This window comes from Platalea leucorodia, assembly GCF_965183815.1.
Source record: "Platalea leucorodia genome assembly, chromosome: 1".
NCBI classification, from domain to species: domain Eukaryota; kingdom Metazoa; phylum Chordata; class Aves; order Pelecaniformes; family Threskiornithidae; genus Platalea; species Platalea leucorodia.
Genome location: NC_138823.1, coordinates 143,117,187 through 143,131,076, shown reverse-complemented (window position 1 = coordinate 143,131,076; position 13,890 = coordinate 143,117,187). Strand labels below are relative to the sequence as shown.

General features: G+C 36.5%; 1 protein-coding gene across 13 annotated transcripts in view; it reads left to right on the top strand.

Annotated features, from left to right (window-relative positions):
• The window catches only part of AKAP9 (A-kinase anchoring protein 9), a 120,868-nt gene that overhangs the window by 44,317 nt on the left and 62,661 nt on the right, over window positions 1–13,890 (top strand). For 9 of the 13 annotated variants that reach the window (XM_082323955.1, XM_082323966.1, XM_082323965.1 and 6 more), the window contains 8 exons: window positions 557–754; window positions 1,494–3,941; window positions 5,556–5,769; window positions 6,560–6,639; window positions 8,310–8,448; window positions 8,878–8,999; window positions 12,155–12,260; window positions 12,688–12,886. In XM_082323955.1, coding sequence (XP_082180081.1) covers window positions 557–754; window positions 1,494–3,941; window positions 5,556–5,769; window positions 6,560–6,639; window positions 8,310–8,448; window positions 8,878–8,999; window positions 12,155–12,260; window positions 12,688–12,886 — 3,506 coding nt within the window. The remainder of the gene's footprint in view (window positions 1–556; window positions 755–1,493; window positions 3,942–5,555; window positions 5,770–6,559; window positions 6,640–8,309; window positions 8,449–8,877; window positions 9,000–12,154; window positions 12,261–12,687; window positions 12,887–13,890) is intronic. The other 4 variants (XM_082323958.1, XM_082323963.1, XM_082323959.1 and 1 more) reach the window with 2 other exon arrangements.

Sequence of the window (13,890 nt, the reverse complement as noted above, 5' to 3'; positions counted from 1 at the left end):
CTTCCTATATTTTTGGGTAAAACCTGCCTCTTGTGGTGTTATTTGCAGGTAATTTAAATAACAAAGTCAAGTTTCAGAGAAGCATTTGTTCTAAAAAGTACTGGTGATTGAGGTGCCATGGACACTGTTAATCTGCATGACTACAGTTTACAGTGTTGCAGTTGAATATTGTACTATTTTGTGCTCTTTAAGTACTTTATATAGCTTTTTTGAGCTTCAGTTGGATTATATTCTGAAGCTGAGTTTTTATTATCAAAAATCTTATTTTGGAGACAGTAACTACAAACTAGTTCATTTTACTAGTTAGAATTGTTTTTGAGACACTGCTGTCCTGTGCTAGCTCACCATAAATCAATTTAATATTAAATATTTTGTATCGTTTGGCCATCCCAAAAGAATAAGGATATTTCAGTTCCTTCTAAAAGAACTTATAAAATTTTGCAATAGTCTTTGGGCTTGTGATGTGGAAGAAGAAAGTAAAGATTGCTCTTTCTGTAGTGCAAGCTGTTTCTGAAAAACTTGATGTATTTTAGATTTTATTTTTTTAACATTCAAGTTGCAGGCAAGTGAAGCCCTAAGGAACACCAGCCATAGTTGCACAGCTGCTGATTTATTGCAAGCCAAGCAACAGATACTTTCACATCAGCAACAGCTGGAAGAGCAAGAATGTCTGCTGAAGAATTATCAAAAAAAGAATGAAGAATTTGAAGTGCAGATTACACATCTTCAAGACAAAATCACAACATATGAAATGGTATGTTCCTTACTAGAAAGATCTCTTTTCCTAATCTCTTTTTTTCTTTTCAGGATTTTGTAGTTCCTTTGAAATTTAAGGACCAAAGCACAGATTATGAGTGTACTGCGTATAATGCATACAAAGATTTTAAGTTTTTAAGACTGCCTCTGTTTACTAACACATAATATGTGTATAATTTAAAACTGAAATTTTTATGTATGTCAGTATTATGTATCATGTTTTAAAAAATTGCAGAAATGTTTACAACAGATGATGAAACTATACTGTATATTAGAATGCCTTCATTAAATGACATTATTTTGTTAGGAAAAAAAAATTAAAATTACCTGCTTGAACAATCTTTTCTGTTTTAAGGAAAGAATGAATTCTTTTCTTCATGTACATTTTTTTTAATTATCCTTCATGGAAAACATCTTAAAAGTACCTAAAAAAACTAAATGTCATTAAAAGTGACAACAGACAAAGGGTTGTTTTTTTTTAAGCATCCAAACACAACTGTCAAAAATGGAAGTGATTTTTTTGGGGGGACAGGGGAGACGGGCAGGGATTGTCACTTATTCTAAAAGTACAGAAAACCTCCAAATGAGGTCAACAAATAATTTATATTTATTTTTTATAAATGATGACTAGCCTTCTAAAGAAAGGCATTGTGTTTAAATAGCTAAGTCTATAAGTGTTCTTATATGTTCAGATAATGAGCTAAAAATAACAACATGGTTTTGCTCGTTTTTTAAAGGAAAAACACAAAAATGAGGGAGAAGATTTGAGTAAACTACAAGAAAAACAAGCATTGGTTGAAGAGCTGGAAGCAAAACTTGGAGAAGAAGAAAAAAATTCATTTCAGCTTAAGGAAAAATTATCAGATGTCAGTAAATTACTTGAAGAATTGAAAGAACAGATTTCACTAAAGAACCAGGAGATAAGTAATATGAGAGCTGAACTTACCACCTACAAACAGAAAGAAAGACAATGTTCAGATGAAATAAAACAATTAATGGGAACTGTGGAAGAATTGCAGAAACGATGTTATAAAGACAGCCAGTCTGAAGCTGACATTGTGCAAAGAATGGAATTAGAAACACAAAGGAGACTGGCACAACTTCAGGCTGAATTAGATGAAATGCATGGCCAGCAGATTGTACAAATGAAGCAAGAATTAATTAAGCAACATGCAATGGAAATAGAACAGCGTCTTTTGCAGCAAAAAGTAGAATTGGAGAAAACTTCAAGTCTATGTTTGAATGAGAATGTTAATAAAGATCAAATGCATTTAATGAATATTAAAATTAATGAATTGAATGTGAAATTGCAAGATGCTGATAATGAAAGGGAGAAAATAAAGCAAGAATTGTCACAACAGATGGAAGTCATTTCAGCAGAGAAGTCTCTTCAACAAACTAAAATTGAAGATCTTTTCCAAGAACTAAATTTTTCAAGAGAGCAGGTTCAAAGAGCCAAACAAACTATAGTGGATATGGAATGTAGATTAAATGAAGCTGAAAAATACCAGTTTGTGATTGAAGATTTAAAAACTCAACTGGCTTCTGCCTCCGAATTTAGGAAGGAATTGGAATTAAAACATGAGGCAGAAGTCACAAATTACAAAATAAAACTTGAAATGCTAGAAAGGGAGAAGGATGCAGTTTTGGACAGGATGGCAGAATCTCAAGAAGCAGAATTAGAGAGACTGAGGACAAAGCTTCTGTTTAGTCATGAAGAGGAACTTTCCAGACTTAAAGATGACTTACAAAAAGAGCACATGGTGAACATAGAAAGCCTTAAAGATACTTTGAATATGCACCATAAACAGCAGTTAGATGAGATACAAAATGAAATGAGTCAAAAGATAGAAGCCATGCAATATGAAAAGGACAACTTAATCACAAAGCAAAATCAGTTGATATTAGAGATTTCAAACCTAAAAGATTTACAGCAGTCTGTTGTAAATTCTAAATCTGAAGAAATGACACTTCAGATCCATGAGCTGCAGAAAGAGATTGAAGTGCTTAGGCAAGAGGAAAAAGAAAAAGGTACCCTTGAACAAGAAATTCAAGAACTGCAGCTTAAAACTGAGTTGATGCAGGAACAAATGAGGGAGAGAGAAGATAGCCTTCAAAAAAAATGTTCTGAACTTGAAACACAAAATAACCTTCTTAAGGGGGAAAACAAAAGTCTGGAAGAGAAATTAAAAAGTATGTTGGTAAGCTCTGAAGAAAATGTTATTTTTAACAACAGTGTTAGCTGTAAGTCAGAAATTTTGGACTTGCAAAAAAAAATAGAAAAGCTGATTACTGAAAATGAGCAACTTAAAAACCAAAATGGTCAGCTCCAAGAGGATACCGAAAGGCAGAAGGGTGCCTTTTCATTTACTGAGAAGAAACTTGAAGCTAATTATAAAGAGCTGCAGAAAGAATGTGCAAGTCTTCTGAAGGCAAAAACTGAGTTAGAAGAGAACAAGAATAAGCAGGAAGCTGAATATAAAAGCAAACTCAAAGCTTTGAATGAAAAACTTCACCACTTAGAAAGCAATAGACCAGTTTTATTTAAAACTAAAACTTCTGGTTTTGAAGGGAGTAAAGAAATCAAGGTGTCCAGGGCAGACACATTTGAAGCTGGAGAAGTTGTTGAGAAAGATGCAACAGAACTTATGGAAAAGCTTGAAGTTACCCAGCGTGAGAAACTGGAATTATCCCTGAGACTTTCTGATCTCTCTGAACAGTTGAAGTCAAAGCATAGTGAAATTTGTCATTTAAATGAGAAAGTTAAATCCTTAAAAGATGAGAAAGAACAAGTTCTAGCAAAATGTAAAGACCTAGAAGTCATAATTAGCCATGCTCAGAGAGGAAATAGTAGTAGTAATGACTCTAAGACAAAATGCTCTAAAGGAAAAGCTCTGAAGACTGCTGCTCCAGCATCTGAAAGTAGAAATAAAACCCCTGGTCCAAGGAAAAAAGTTGATGAAGGAATAAATGTAAGAGGAAATTTAGGTTCAGGTAAAGATATCAGTCATGAGGTAACAAAAAGAAAGGATGTTCAGCAAATGTTGAAACCAGAACAGCAGTCTCTTGTAGAACATTTGCATGGGATGACAGACAGGATAACAGATGAAACATCGTTAATAGCCATTACACAGAGTGAAAATAATAATCTTCAGCAGCAAGTGGATGCCTTAAAATCCGAACAGGTACGTTACGTAAAGCAGTATAGAAAATAATTTACCTTGAAAATTTGCACTTGGAAATTTGCGTCATATTTTTCCTATTAACTTCTTTGAAGTACAGATGTGTGGTCTTGTGTGGCAGTGTGGCCAATGGTTGAAAGTGGTTACATGAATGACCAGAATGATAACCATAGGCTATGTGTATGAGGATGCTATTTTTCAGTGAAAGAAATACTCTTTCCTTACATTTAATTACATCAGAAACAACAAAAAAAGGTAAGGAGAAGACATCTAGAGCACTTTACACTTTGATAGAGCATTTAACTTACTTACTTGAGGTGAAAACTTATTCAGGAAATAATTTTTTAATTTGTGATTAACATTTCAGTTAAGTACTCATTCAAACAATATAAAGAGATAATGAAACTATTGACTTTCACTTATCAAACTTGTGAAATATCAAACTTGTGAGGTACCAATCTTCCATTATCAAAATTTTTGTGTATATGCTGTTATCACTTCTTAAGACATGTATCTGGATGTGAGCGTGAGAAGAGAAATGTGTGAAGATATGGAAGTTATGCATATCGTGTGATTCTAACCAACTCTATCTTTTGCTGGAGAAATTTTGCTTGTATTTTTTGGTATTGTAAATGAATTGCAGGTAGTATGGAAAGGATTGTTATTTGCCCATAAAAATAGCTAAGTGTTGAATTACCAGTATTTAATTAGGTGCTGGAATCATAAATCTTGCTTTACATTTATATACAGTGATTAAGTTGAATAGCATGCTGCAAGAAGTATGCAACTAATTTTTTTGTAGAAATAGATGTTAACGAGTCTTCTTCTGTTTTTTTAGTTTGTTTTTTTTTCGTGTTCTAAAAATCCACCTAACAGTGAACTAATGCCACCACTGCCTAATTTTATGTTGTGTTGTAGTTCATTCATTGACATAAAATTCATTGACATTCATTGACATTCATTCAAGACATAAAATCACAAGCAAAGCCACATTGGAAACAGTTGTGAGATTACAGAAGAGAGCTACAACTGTATAATGTATTTTATTTTTTTTAATGAGGATGTGATAAGTGTCTTGCATTTTCCTGCCATAGAACTACAAAGACATTATGGTCCAGAGGTGTCTAAAAACCTTTTTCAAACTTGGACTCGAAATAGCTGATTATTGGCATATCCTAAACATGTTTTTGCTTTAGCAATAACATCCCCAAAAGAGCAGATTAGAACTGCAAGCCTTGGAAATCAATGTTTTTAAGGCCTGCTAATAATAGCTTTTTTTCTCTATTTGGAGTGAACTTTCTTAACTTACTCTCTTGGTAGCGATATTACTCTCACTTCATCGGGGTAAAATTTGTTGGGTTTTTATTGTTGCAAAATAGGAATTGAAGCATATTGAGTTTTGTTGATTTTAGTTCGATTTTTATTTTCAGTTGAAGAAGTGTCCTACTATTTTGTTACAATTCAGTTTTCCTAACTGTGTATATTTAAATTTACCTAATGCATACCATGTATGGAGCATTCCATTCAACACATTATTAATTTCAGAAATTCGCAAACATGGGACTTTTTTGTTTTCTTGTTTCTCACTCTGTGTAAAATGTGTCCTTTCATTCAAAGACTGATTTACAGCTACAGATGGAAGCACAGCGCATTTGCCTATCCCTGGTTTATTCAGCTCATGTAGACCAGGTTCGTGAGTACCTGAAAGCAGAAAAGGAGAGTGCACTTTGCAGTCTTAAAGAGGAGCTTGTACGTCGTCATCTACAAGAGATGAATGATCTTAAAAAAATGCATCAGCTGGAGCTCCAGACTTTGAAAATTCAACAAGCAGGTAACTTGACCAGAATTATGGGAGTGAAGTTCTTCATAAGAAAAACAGTGTCTTTAAAAGAAAACAATAATAAGAGTTTGTGCAGGCAGCTGTCCAATAAATTGTTTTTATAGAACGTTTTGAAGTGGTTTTGTACCAAATTATTTACCCATTACAAGTAGTCTATTACTCAGGATACTTAAAAAAAAAAAGTAATAATTTTAAAAAAAGAAGGAATAGGAAGTATTGCAATTCATGTTTTGCTATTTGTATTTGGTCAATTAATTGTAAAGAACTATATAGTAGGTTCACCTGTAAGGTTGTATTCCTTACTGAAATAATAAGCAAATGCATCAGCAAAATATTTTTGGGCTTGTTTAATTCTCTGTTCTTTGAATTTCTGCATTGGGTCCCTGCCCACATTAAGTAAGCTTTGCTACTACTTTTTGCCTCAGTGAGCTTTTATGTTATCATGCTGGTTTTCTATCCCTACTTTTTCTGTCATTCCATGATTTGCCCTTGTGTAATTTTTTGGCATAAGTTCTTTGCCCTCCGGTATGTTTCTGTAAATTTTGATCTTTCTAGAGTTCACTAAAACACAAAGCCCTTTCTTACCACTTACTCCTCTTGAACATGCAGTTCTACCATAATAATTGAATCTGTCAGTGTGATGGAACAAGACACAGAGGAACAAAAAACTATGCCTTTCTAAGAGCTGAAGAGGCAACCTCACCGAGGCAGGAAATTAGGCCTTTGAAAAGTTGTTTTGCTTATAGTGTTTAAAAATAATATGAATGATTTGTATTCATAGATGATGAGGTCAAATCTACGCAAAGACTTATAGAAAAGCTGAACGAAGCTGTAACTGGGGAATGTTCTAGGCTTGCTCAGGTAAGACTTAACAAAGAGTCTTTTTTTAAAATGGAAATTTTGAAAACAAAAAATTATGTGTATAGTGAGTCATCATATTTTTCTACATTATTTTTAACAGCTCTTCTTTGCAGCTTTTCTGTTTGCATTGATTTCAAACTAAAGACGGATAAACCTGATCGTCCAAAATAACATTGCAAGGGGTTTTGTATTTTTTTCCTAAACTCTTTTATGTCCTTGTCCAGACACTTCTTCTGTGTTATAGCTAGTCTTGATCTTCTATGTGATGTTTGTCTTGTATCTGCTAGTTTGGAGGTAATTTTTTCCTTCTGTATGTCTCTGGCTATAAGTTGTTGATTTAACAGAGGTCTAATGTCATACACATATTGATACACAGGACATCACTCTCTCATATCTGCAGTAAGATAGCAATTTCTTTCTCACTTGCAGCATAGCTTTCTAAGACTTAAAAATGTCTAAGAATCTACCAAAATTGCTGTCTGTATTGTTTTCAGTAACTAAATATTGTAGTCAAAAATTGAAGCTTATTTTTAGTCTGTATTCTAGTATCAGCCACCAATAATATTATTTTGCCATACCTTTTTTTGTAGACTACTAGTAATCAATGGCCCTTACAGGTACTTTTTGACCAGCAATCAGGTTACTTATTAAACTTATTTCTGGGTAAATTAAGCTACTTTCACCATTCATTATAAGCCATGGTTTTCCAGTCTTAAATACTTCAAATGGTTCGTTTTGGTGTTGTGGTTTTTTTCCTTCTTTGCTGGACGTTTTTCAACAGCTTTTTGGGAAAGTGGATAGCGGAACTTTTTTACTTCAGAGCCAACGTAGGAGAGATTAAGCAGGACTCCATGATAGCTCATAGAAAGCAGCAGCTGAATGAGAGTCTTTGGCATTGTTCGTTTCAGAGCTGGGAATAACACTGCCGATCTGTATGATTCCATGTTGAGCTTTTGGAGAAATTATGACTTTACTTTTGTAAGTTGAATTTGGTGTCTATTGAGTCCAAAATCTTTAAATAATGAATCCCACTGTATGCTCTGGGCAGGCCAAGTTTCTTTTCAAGTATCATTTATCTTCGGAAATAATATGAATAAGTCTTCTGTTTCCCTACTCATTGTAAATATGGCAGCTATTCTGCTGGCCACGTAGCACCAACAAACATGAGCCATTCTGTTTATGATTTGCTTGAGTTTTCTTCCACCATCCCCTTTTATCCTATTTGTTCAATACTTGAGAACAAGATGAATTTTAATCTCTAAAAGATACAAATTTCTGCCACAGAGAATCCTTCTTCCAAGTAAAATTGCAGTTTACAAGAATGAGCTATTTACAATGTAAATTTGCTTTCAGCATTAATAAAGGAGGCCTTTCTATGCAAGATTTTAATACTAGGCAGTTCCAAATTAAATAGCCATGCCAAAATACATGTATTTATGTTTTAGCTGAAAAGTCTTTCCATACCTGTTTCTTTTATCAGGAGTTTTAAAGATTGTCTAGGTTCTTATGACTCAACAGAACATCTATGCCATCATTTCCACAGAAGATAATACTCACAAAATACTACTTTTCTGTTTTTTCCTATTTTTCTTTTTTTCTGTGTGAATTGTGGTTGATAAATTAATAAACAATTCTTCACTTTTTTTTTCTTTGTTTCATTTGTTGTGCAGGCTTTGTGTGACAATCAGAAAGAACATTCTTCAGCTGCTGTAGAAATTGGTGATAGGGAACAGGATATTTTCCATAGACCTGCTGCTGTGAGAGGAAAACTGAGTGTAGAATTACCAATACACAGAGGTCAAGCTCAAGGTAATGGCATTGTACTATCATGCTGGTTAAAAAAAAAAATACTGATTTCAAGTATTTCAGACTGACAATTATTTGTTCAGGTGCTACTTACTGTGCCTAAATAGCTGCTTTAGAGATTTCCTCACTATTCTGAATCACTTTTATTTTTTATTATGGGTGTTTTCTTATGCTGTTTTCATTATAGTGGAAATTGGTGAAAAAAAGTATTGGGTTTTTTTTTTCCTCCTTCTTTTGTAGAGGAAGCTAGCAGCTCTACCAAAAAATTAATATATATCAATACTATATAAAAATGCATCCTAAATTTGGAAGGGGCCTCACTTGTTTCAATAATATGTAATGTTTATCAGATAATTCTTCAGTGAAGAACTTGTGAACAATTCACTGTATTAAAATTTATGGTAAAATGTTTGATTTCATTTTTTTTAAAAGTCCCTGGTTATCTGTGTAATTTAGCTGTGCAAGAACGTATGGATGCACTTCTACACAAGATAATGGAAGAATACAGTAGGCTGAAAGCACTTCAAACACAGCTGATGAAGGATTGTAAACAGGTAAACTTTTTATACCATATGAGTATATGAGCATTTAAATTTTCTTCGTTGCATGAATTCCCTCTGGATGAGTGAAGAATGTGTTTGAAATTGTGTTTATGTATCCTGGTTGAGTGGCAGAGCAAGGCAATGATTTGACAAAATGGGGAGAGGTGCTACCCCTGTCACAGAATCGTGGAATGGCTGTGGTTAGAAGGCACCTCGAGTGTCTAATCCAACCCCTTGCACAAAGCAAGGTCAGCTAGAGGAGGTTGCCCAAGACTGTGTCCAGCCAAATTTTGAATGTCTCCAAGGATGGAGACTCCACAAGCCTGGTGGGCAACCTTATCTTCTTCAGGGTACACATTCCCAGCTCTCCTAGCCTCTCCTTGTACAACAAGTGCTCCAAGCCCCTCATCTCCTTTGTGACCCTTTGCTGGACTCATGCCAGTATATCCATTTCCCTTTTATACTGGGAGTGCAGCACTGGACCCAGCATTTCAGGTGTGTCTCACTAGTGCTGAGTAGAGAGGAAGGATCACCTCCCTCAACCTGATGGCAAACACTCATCCTAACGCAGTTGAAGAGGCTGTTGGACTTGTGTCATAATGGCACATTGCTGGTTCCCGTTCAATGTGGTGCCCACCAAGGATTCCAGGTTCTTTTCTGCAAAGCTGCTTTCCAGCTGGTTGGTCCTCTGCATGCACTGGTGCACAGGGCTGTTCCTCTCTAGGTTGCGGGACTTGGCATTTGCCTTTGTTGAGCTTCATGAGGCTCCTCTCAGCCCGTTTCTCTGGCCAGTTGAGGTCTCTTGAAACAGCAGCACAACCATCTAGTGTATCAACTACTCCTCCCAGTTTTTTACAGTCTGCAAACCTGCTGAGGGTGCACTCTTGTCCCATCATCCAGGACATTAATGAAAAGGTTAAACAGTATTGGCTCTGGTATTGACTCATTAGGTACACCACTAGTTATTGGCTTCCAGCTCGACTTTCTGCCACCAATCACAACCTTTTGAGCCCAGCAGTTCAGCCAGTTTTCAGTCGGCCTCACCATCCCATTCTTCATCAATTTGTCTATGGGCATGTAATGGGAGCTGGTGCCGAAAGGTTTGTCAGGTATGATTTCCCCTTCATAAATCCATACAGACTACTCCCGAATGGAGTATCTTCTTGGCTTCATGTGTCTGGAAAAGGTTTTCAGAATTATTTCCTCTGTCACCTTCCCATATATCAAAGTGAGGTTGACTTGCCTGTAGTTCATCAAATCTTCCTTCTTTCTCTTTTTGAAGGTAGGATTGCTTTTATCTGCTCCTCAGAAACCTCCCTCAATCACCATGACCTTTGAAAGATAATTGAGAATGGCCTCGCAATAACATAGGCGAGCTCCCTCAGCGCTCCTTGGTGTATCCCATCAGGCACCACCAAATTGTTCATGTCCAGTTTGTTACCTAACCTGATCCTGCTCCACCAAGGTTGTCTTCCTTGCTTCAAACTTTTGCGCTCATCTCAGGGGCCTGGGATTCCTAAAGAAAGATTTTTATCAGTAAATTTGGAGTTAGGTATTTCCATGTATTAAATAGAGTACTCTAACCAATTATACCTAGAGATGGTTGCAGGTCACGTGTAGTGATGAATATTGTCATGATTTAACCCCAGCCAGCAACTAAGCACCACACAGCCACTCACTCACTCCCTGCCAGTGGGATGGGGGAGAGAATCAGAAAAGGGGGAAAACTCGTGGGCTGAGATAAAGACAGTTTAATAGGTAAAGCAAAAGCCGCACGTGCAGGCAAAGCAAATCAAGGAATTCATTCACTACTTCCCATCGGCAGGCAGGTGTTCAGCCATCTCCAGGAAAGCGGGGCTCTATCACATGTAACCATTACTTGGGAAGACAAAACGGCATCACTCCGAATGTCCCCCGCTTCCTTCTTCTTCCTCCAGCTTTATATACTGAGCATGACGTCATATGGTATGGAATCGCCCTTTGGCCAGGCTGGGTCAGCTGTCCTGGCTGTGCCCCCTCCCAGCTTCTTGTGCACCTGGCAGAGCATAGAAAGCTAAAAAGTCCTTGACTAGTGTAAACTCTACTCAGCAACAACTAAACTGTGTCCAGCTCTGGAGTCCTCAGCACAGGAAAGACATGGACCTGTTGGAGCGGGTCCAGAGGAGGGCCACAAAAATGATCAGAGGGATGGAACACCTCTGCTGTGAAGAAAGGCTGAGAGAATTGGGGTTATTCAGCCTGGAGAAGAGAAGGCTGCAGGGAGACCTTATTGCAGCCTTTCAATACTTAAAGGGGGCTTACAAGAAAGATGGGGATAGTCTTTTTAGCAAGGCCTGCTGCGACAGGACGAGGGGTAATGGTTTTAAACTAAAGGAGGGTAGATTTAGACTGAACACAAGGAAAATATTTTTTACAATGAGGGTGGTGAAACACCAGAACAGGTTGCCCAGAGAGGTGGTAGATGGCCCATCCTTGGAAACATTCAAGGCCAGGCTGGATGGGGCTCTGAGCAACCTGATCTCGTTGAAGGTGTCCCAGCCCATTGCAGGGGGGATGGACTAGATGACCTTTAAAGGTCCCTTCCATCCCAAAGCATTCTATAATTCTAAAACATCAGTGTGTTATCACCATTATTCTCATACTAAATCCAAAATGCAGCACTACACTAGTTACTAAGAAGAAAATTAACTCTATCCCAGCTGAAACCAGTGCATTCTCCACCCCTTATTCCATACCATTTACGTCATGCTCAGGTCCCACACTATCCAATACATCCTCATTAACCACCCCCCAAACTCTATCCAAACTGAAACCAGGACAAATATACATGTCCAAAAAATACTTGTATGTGAAAACTGCATCTTGGGCCCAAGGAGGATATTAATGTCTTTCTCTTCTTCTTGGAGTCAGAGGAATTATAACTTAACAGTTTATATCCAGAGAGAGGAGTTTGAGATTTATAGTGGGCGTTCTGCACAGGCTGAACAACTAGCTATAAATGTATATTTGGCCATTCAGGCTGTAAAATGAAACACATTGTTACACTGGTTACACTCTCTTATGCATTGGCTGCCAACCTTTCTTATATGTTTATAATCACAGTTAATATTTTTTGCATTATTGCTAGACAAATTGTTGTCATTTGTATTTACTTGATTATTTTTTAGGTCAAAGAACCATGGCTGTCTTCTTCAGAAAGAAGGAAAGAAGAGGAACCTAGCCATCTAGAAACAAGAAAGGAATGTCTGCAGACCCCTTCACAGGGTCTAATGGGTAAAAAGATTCATATGCTGTTTTTAAGTATGTATATTCAGAGAGACAGAGAAGACAATGACTTTAAATTTTAACTGATTCATGGCTTACTACAATTTGAAGCACATAAGATATTTTTGCAGATTTTGCAGTATGATGCTCTAATTTTCTTAAATCTCTGAAATATTTTGGAATTATATTCTGTGAAAGAGTTCTGGTTTAGTGTTTTTCAGTTTTCCGCAGTTAAAGTTCTGTTACCCATATCAAATATAGTTTTGCAAAATGAGAGATTAAGTTATAATTATTTGTTATAGAAAAGTAATTCATATGATATCAGAAGAAATTTTTAACTACAATAATTATTCAGTCCATTGCTGCTAGTAACTTGGGAGAGAGTTAATTTATACTTATGTAATTTATTCCCCCCCTTCAAATAACTTACATATAGATCCTAAGATTCAAGAATACTGTTCGAAGGAGATAGGAAACCTTAAAACACAACTTGAAGAACAGCATGCTCAAGAACTGGAACACCTCCGGTCCTATTTCCAACAGCAGCTGAAAGAAAGTGAAGAGAGGTACACTACAGAGATTGTCCATCTGCAGGATAAGCTTCAGAGTGCTGGGGCATCCTCTGACCGCATGAGGTATTAATTGGTTCTTTAATGCTTATAACTTTGCACTGTGTACAAAAAGAAGTGTTTCAAATAACCATTCATGTAAAGCTACATGTTTTACTTTGAAATTTGAGAAATTCTTTATGAACATATTACTCTTATGTTGTTTTGTTCCTTCAAGAGTTTTTAAGAGTGTTAGGAAGAAATGATACAAACATGGCAAACTAAGTAGTGCAGCATTTAGAATTTGTTACATTTTTATAGTTAACAGAGGAAGATTTGATAAGTGGGATAATGTGTAACTATCACTTCATATATATGAGCTTTTTAGCAGTAATTTCAAAACTTCCAACTCAACAGACCACTTTTAACCCTCAGAAGTCCAGGCAATATGCTTTACATCTAAAGATGCCTTGTGTAGCATAGTTGCATGAAATTGATGATTTTCTAGAACGATATGTAGCAATGAAGTTTGTGGGAGAGTTGAGGTCCACTTAACACGTTCTGGCTTTTACCAAGTCATGGACCATGGGACATAGTCATCAGCCTCCTCCTGGGCCCGACCATTGTGGCCTTTCAAACCTGAAAGAGGTACAAGTGTCTTGGGGGATCCTGACAACTGTAGAGCCTTCTTCTGTTCCCTGATTCCTTCGCTGTCTCCTTGGATGTGTTCAAGGAGTGGTGGGTGCTTTTGATTGTGCTCTGTTCAGTGTCATCTCTGGTTTCCTGTTCTTCCATTTTTGACCCTCGGATTCCTTCCTTTTGTTTTATTTACTCTACCACATATTCACTCAGTTTCTCTGCATTTTTCTTTTATCTGAATCTCTCTTCTGTGAGAGAGAACTATGAGGGTTTGTCAGTCAGACCAGTACCCAACTGTAAAAAGGAAATGGGTAGACACAGTGGCAATAGGAAATGCTACTAAGAAAAGGGTGGAAATTGTCTAGATGTTTCTAGGAATTGTTAAATATTTGATATACTTACCACAGTACTCTCTTAAAAAGCAAAAGAACCATGGCAGGACAAATCTTTAG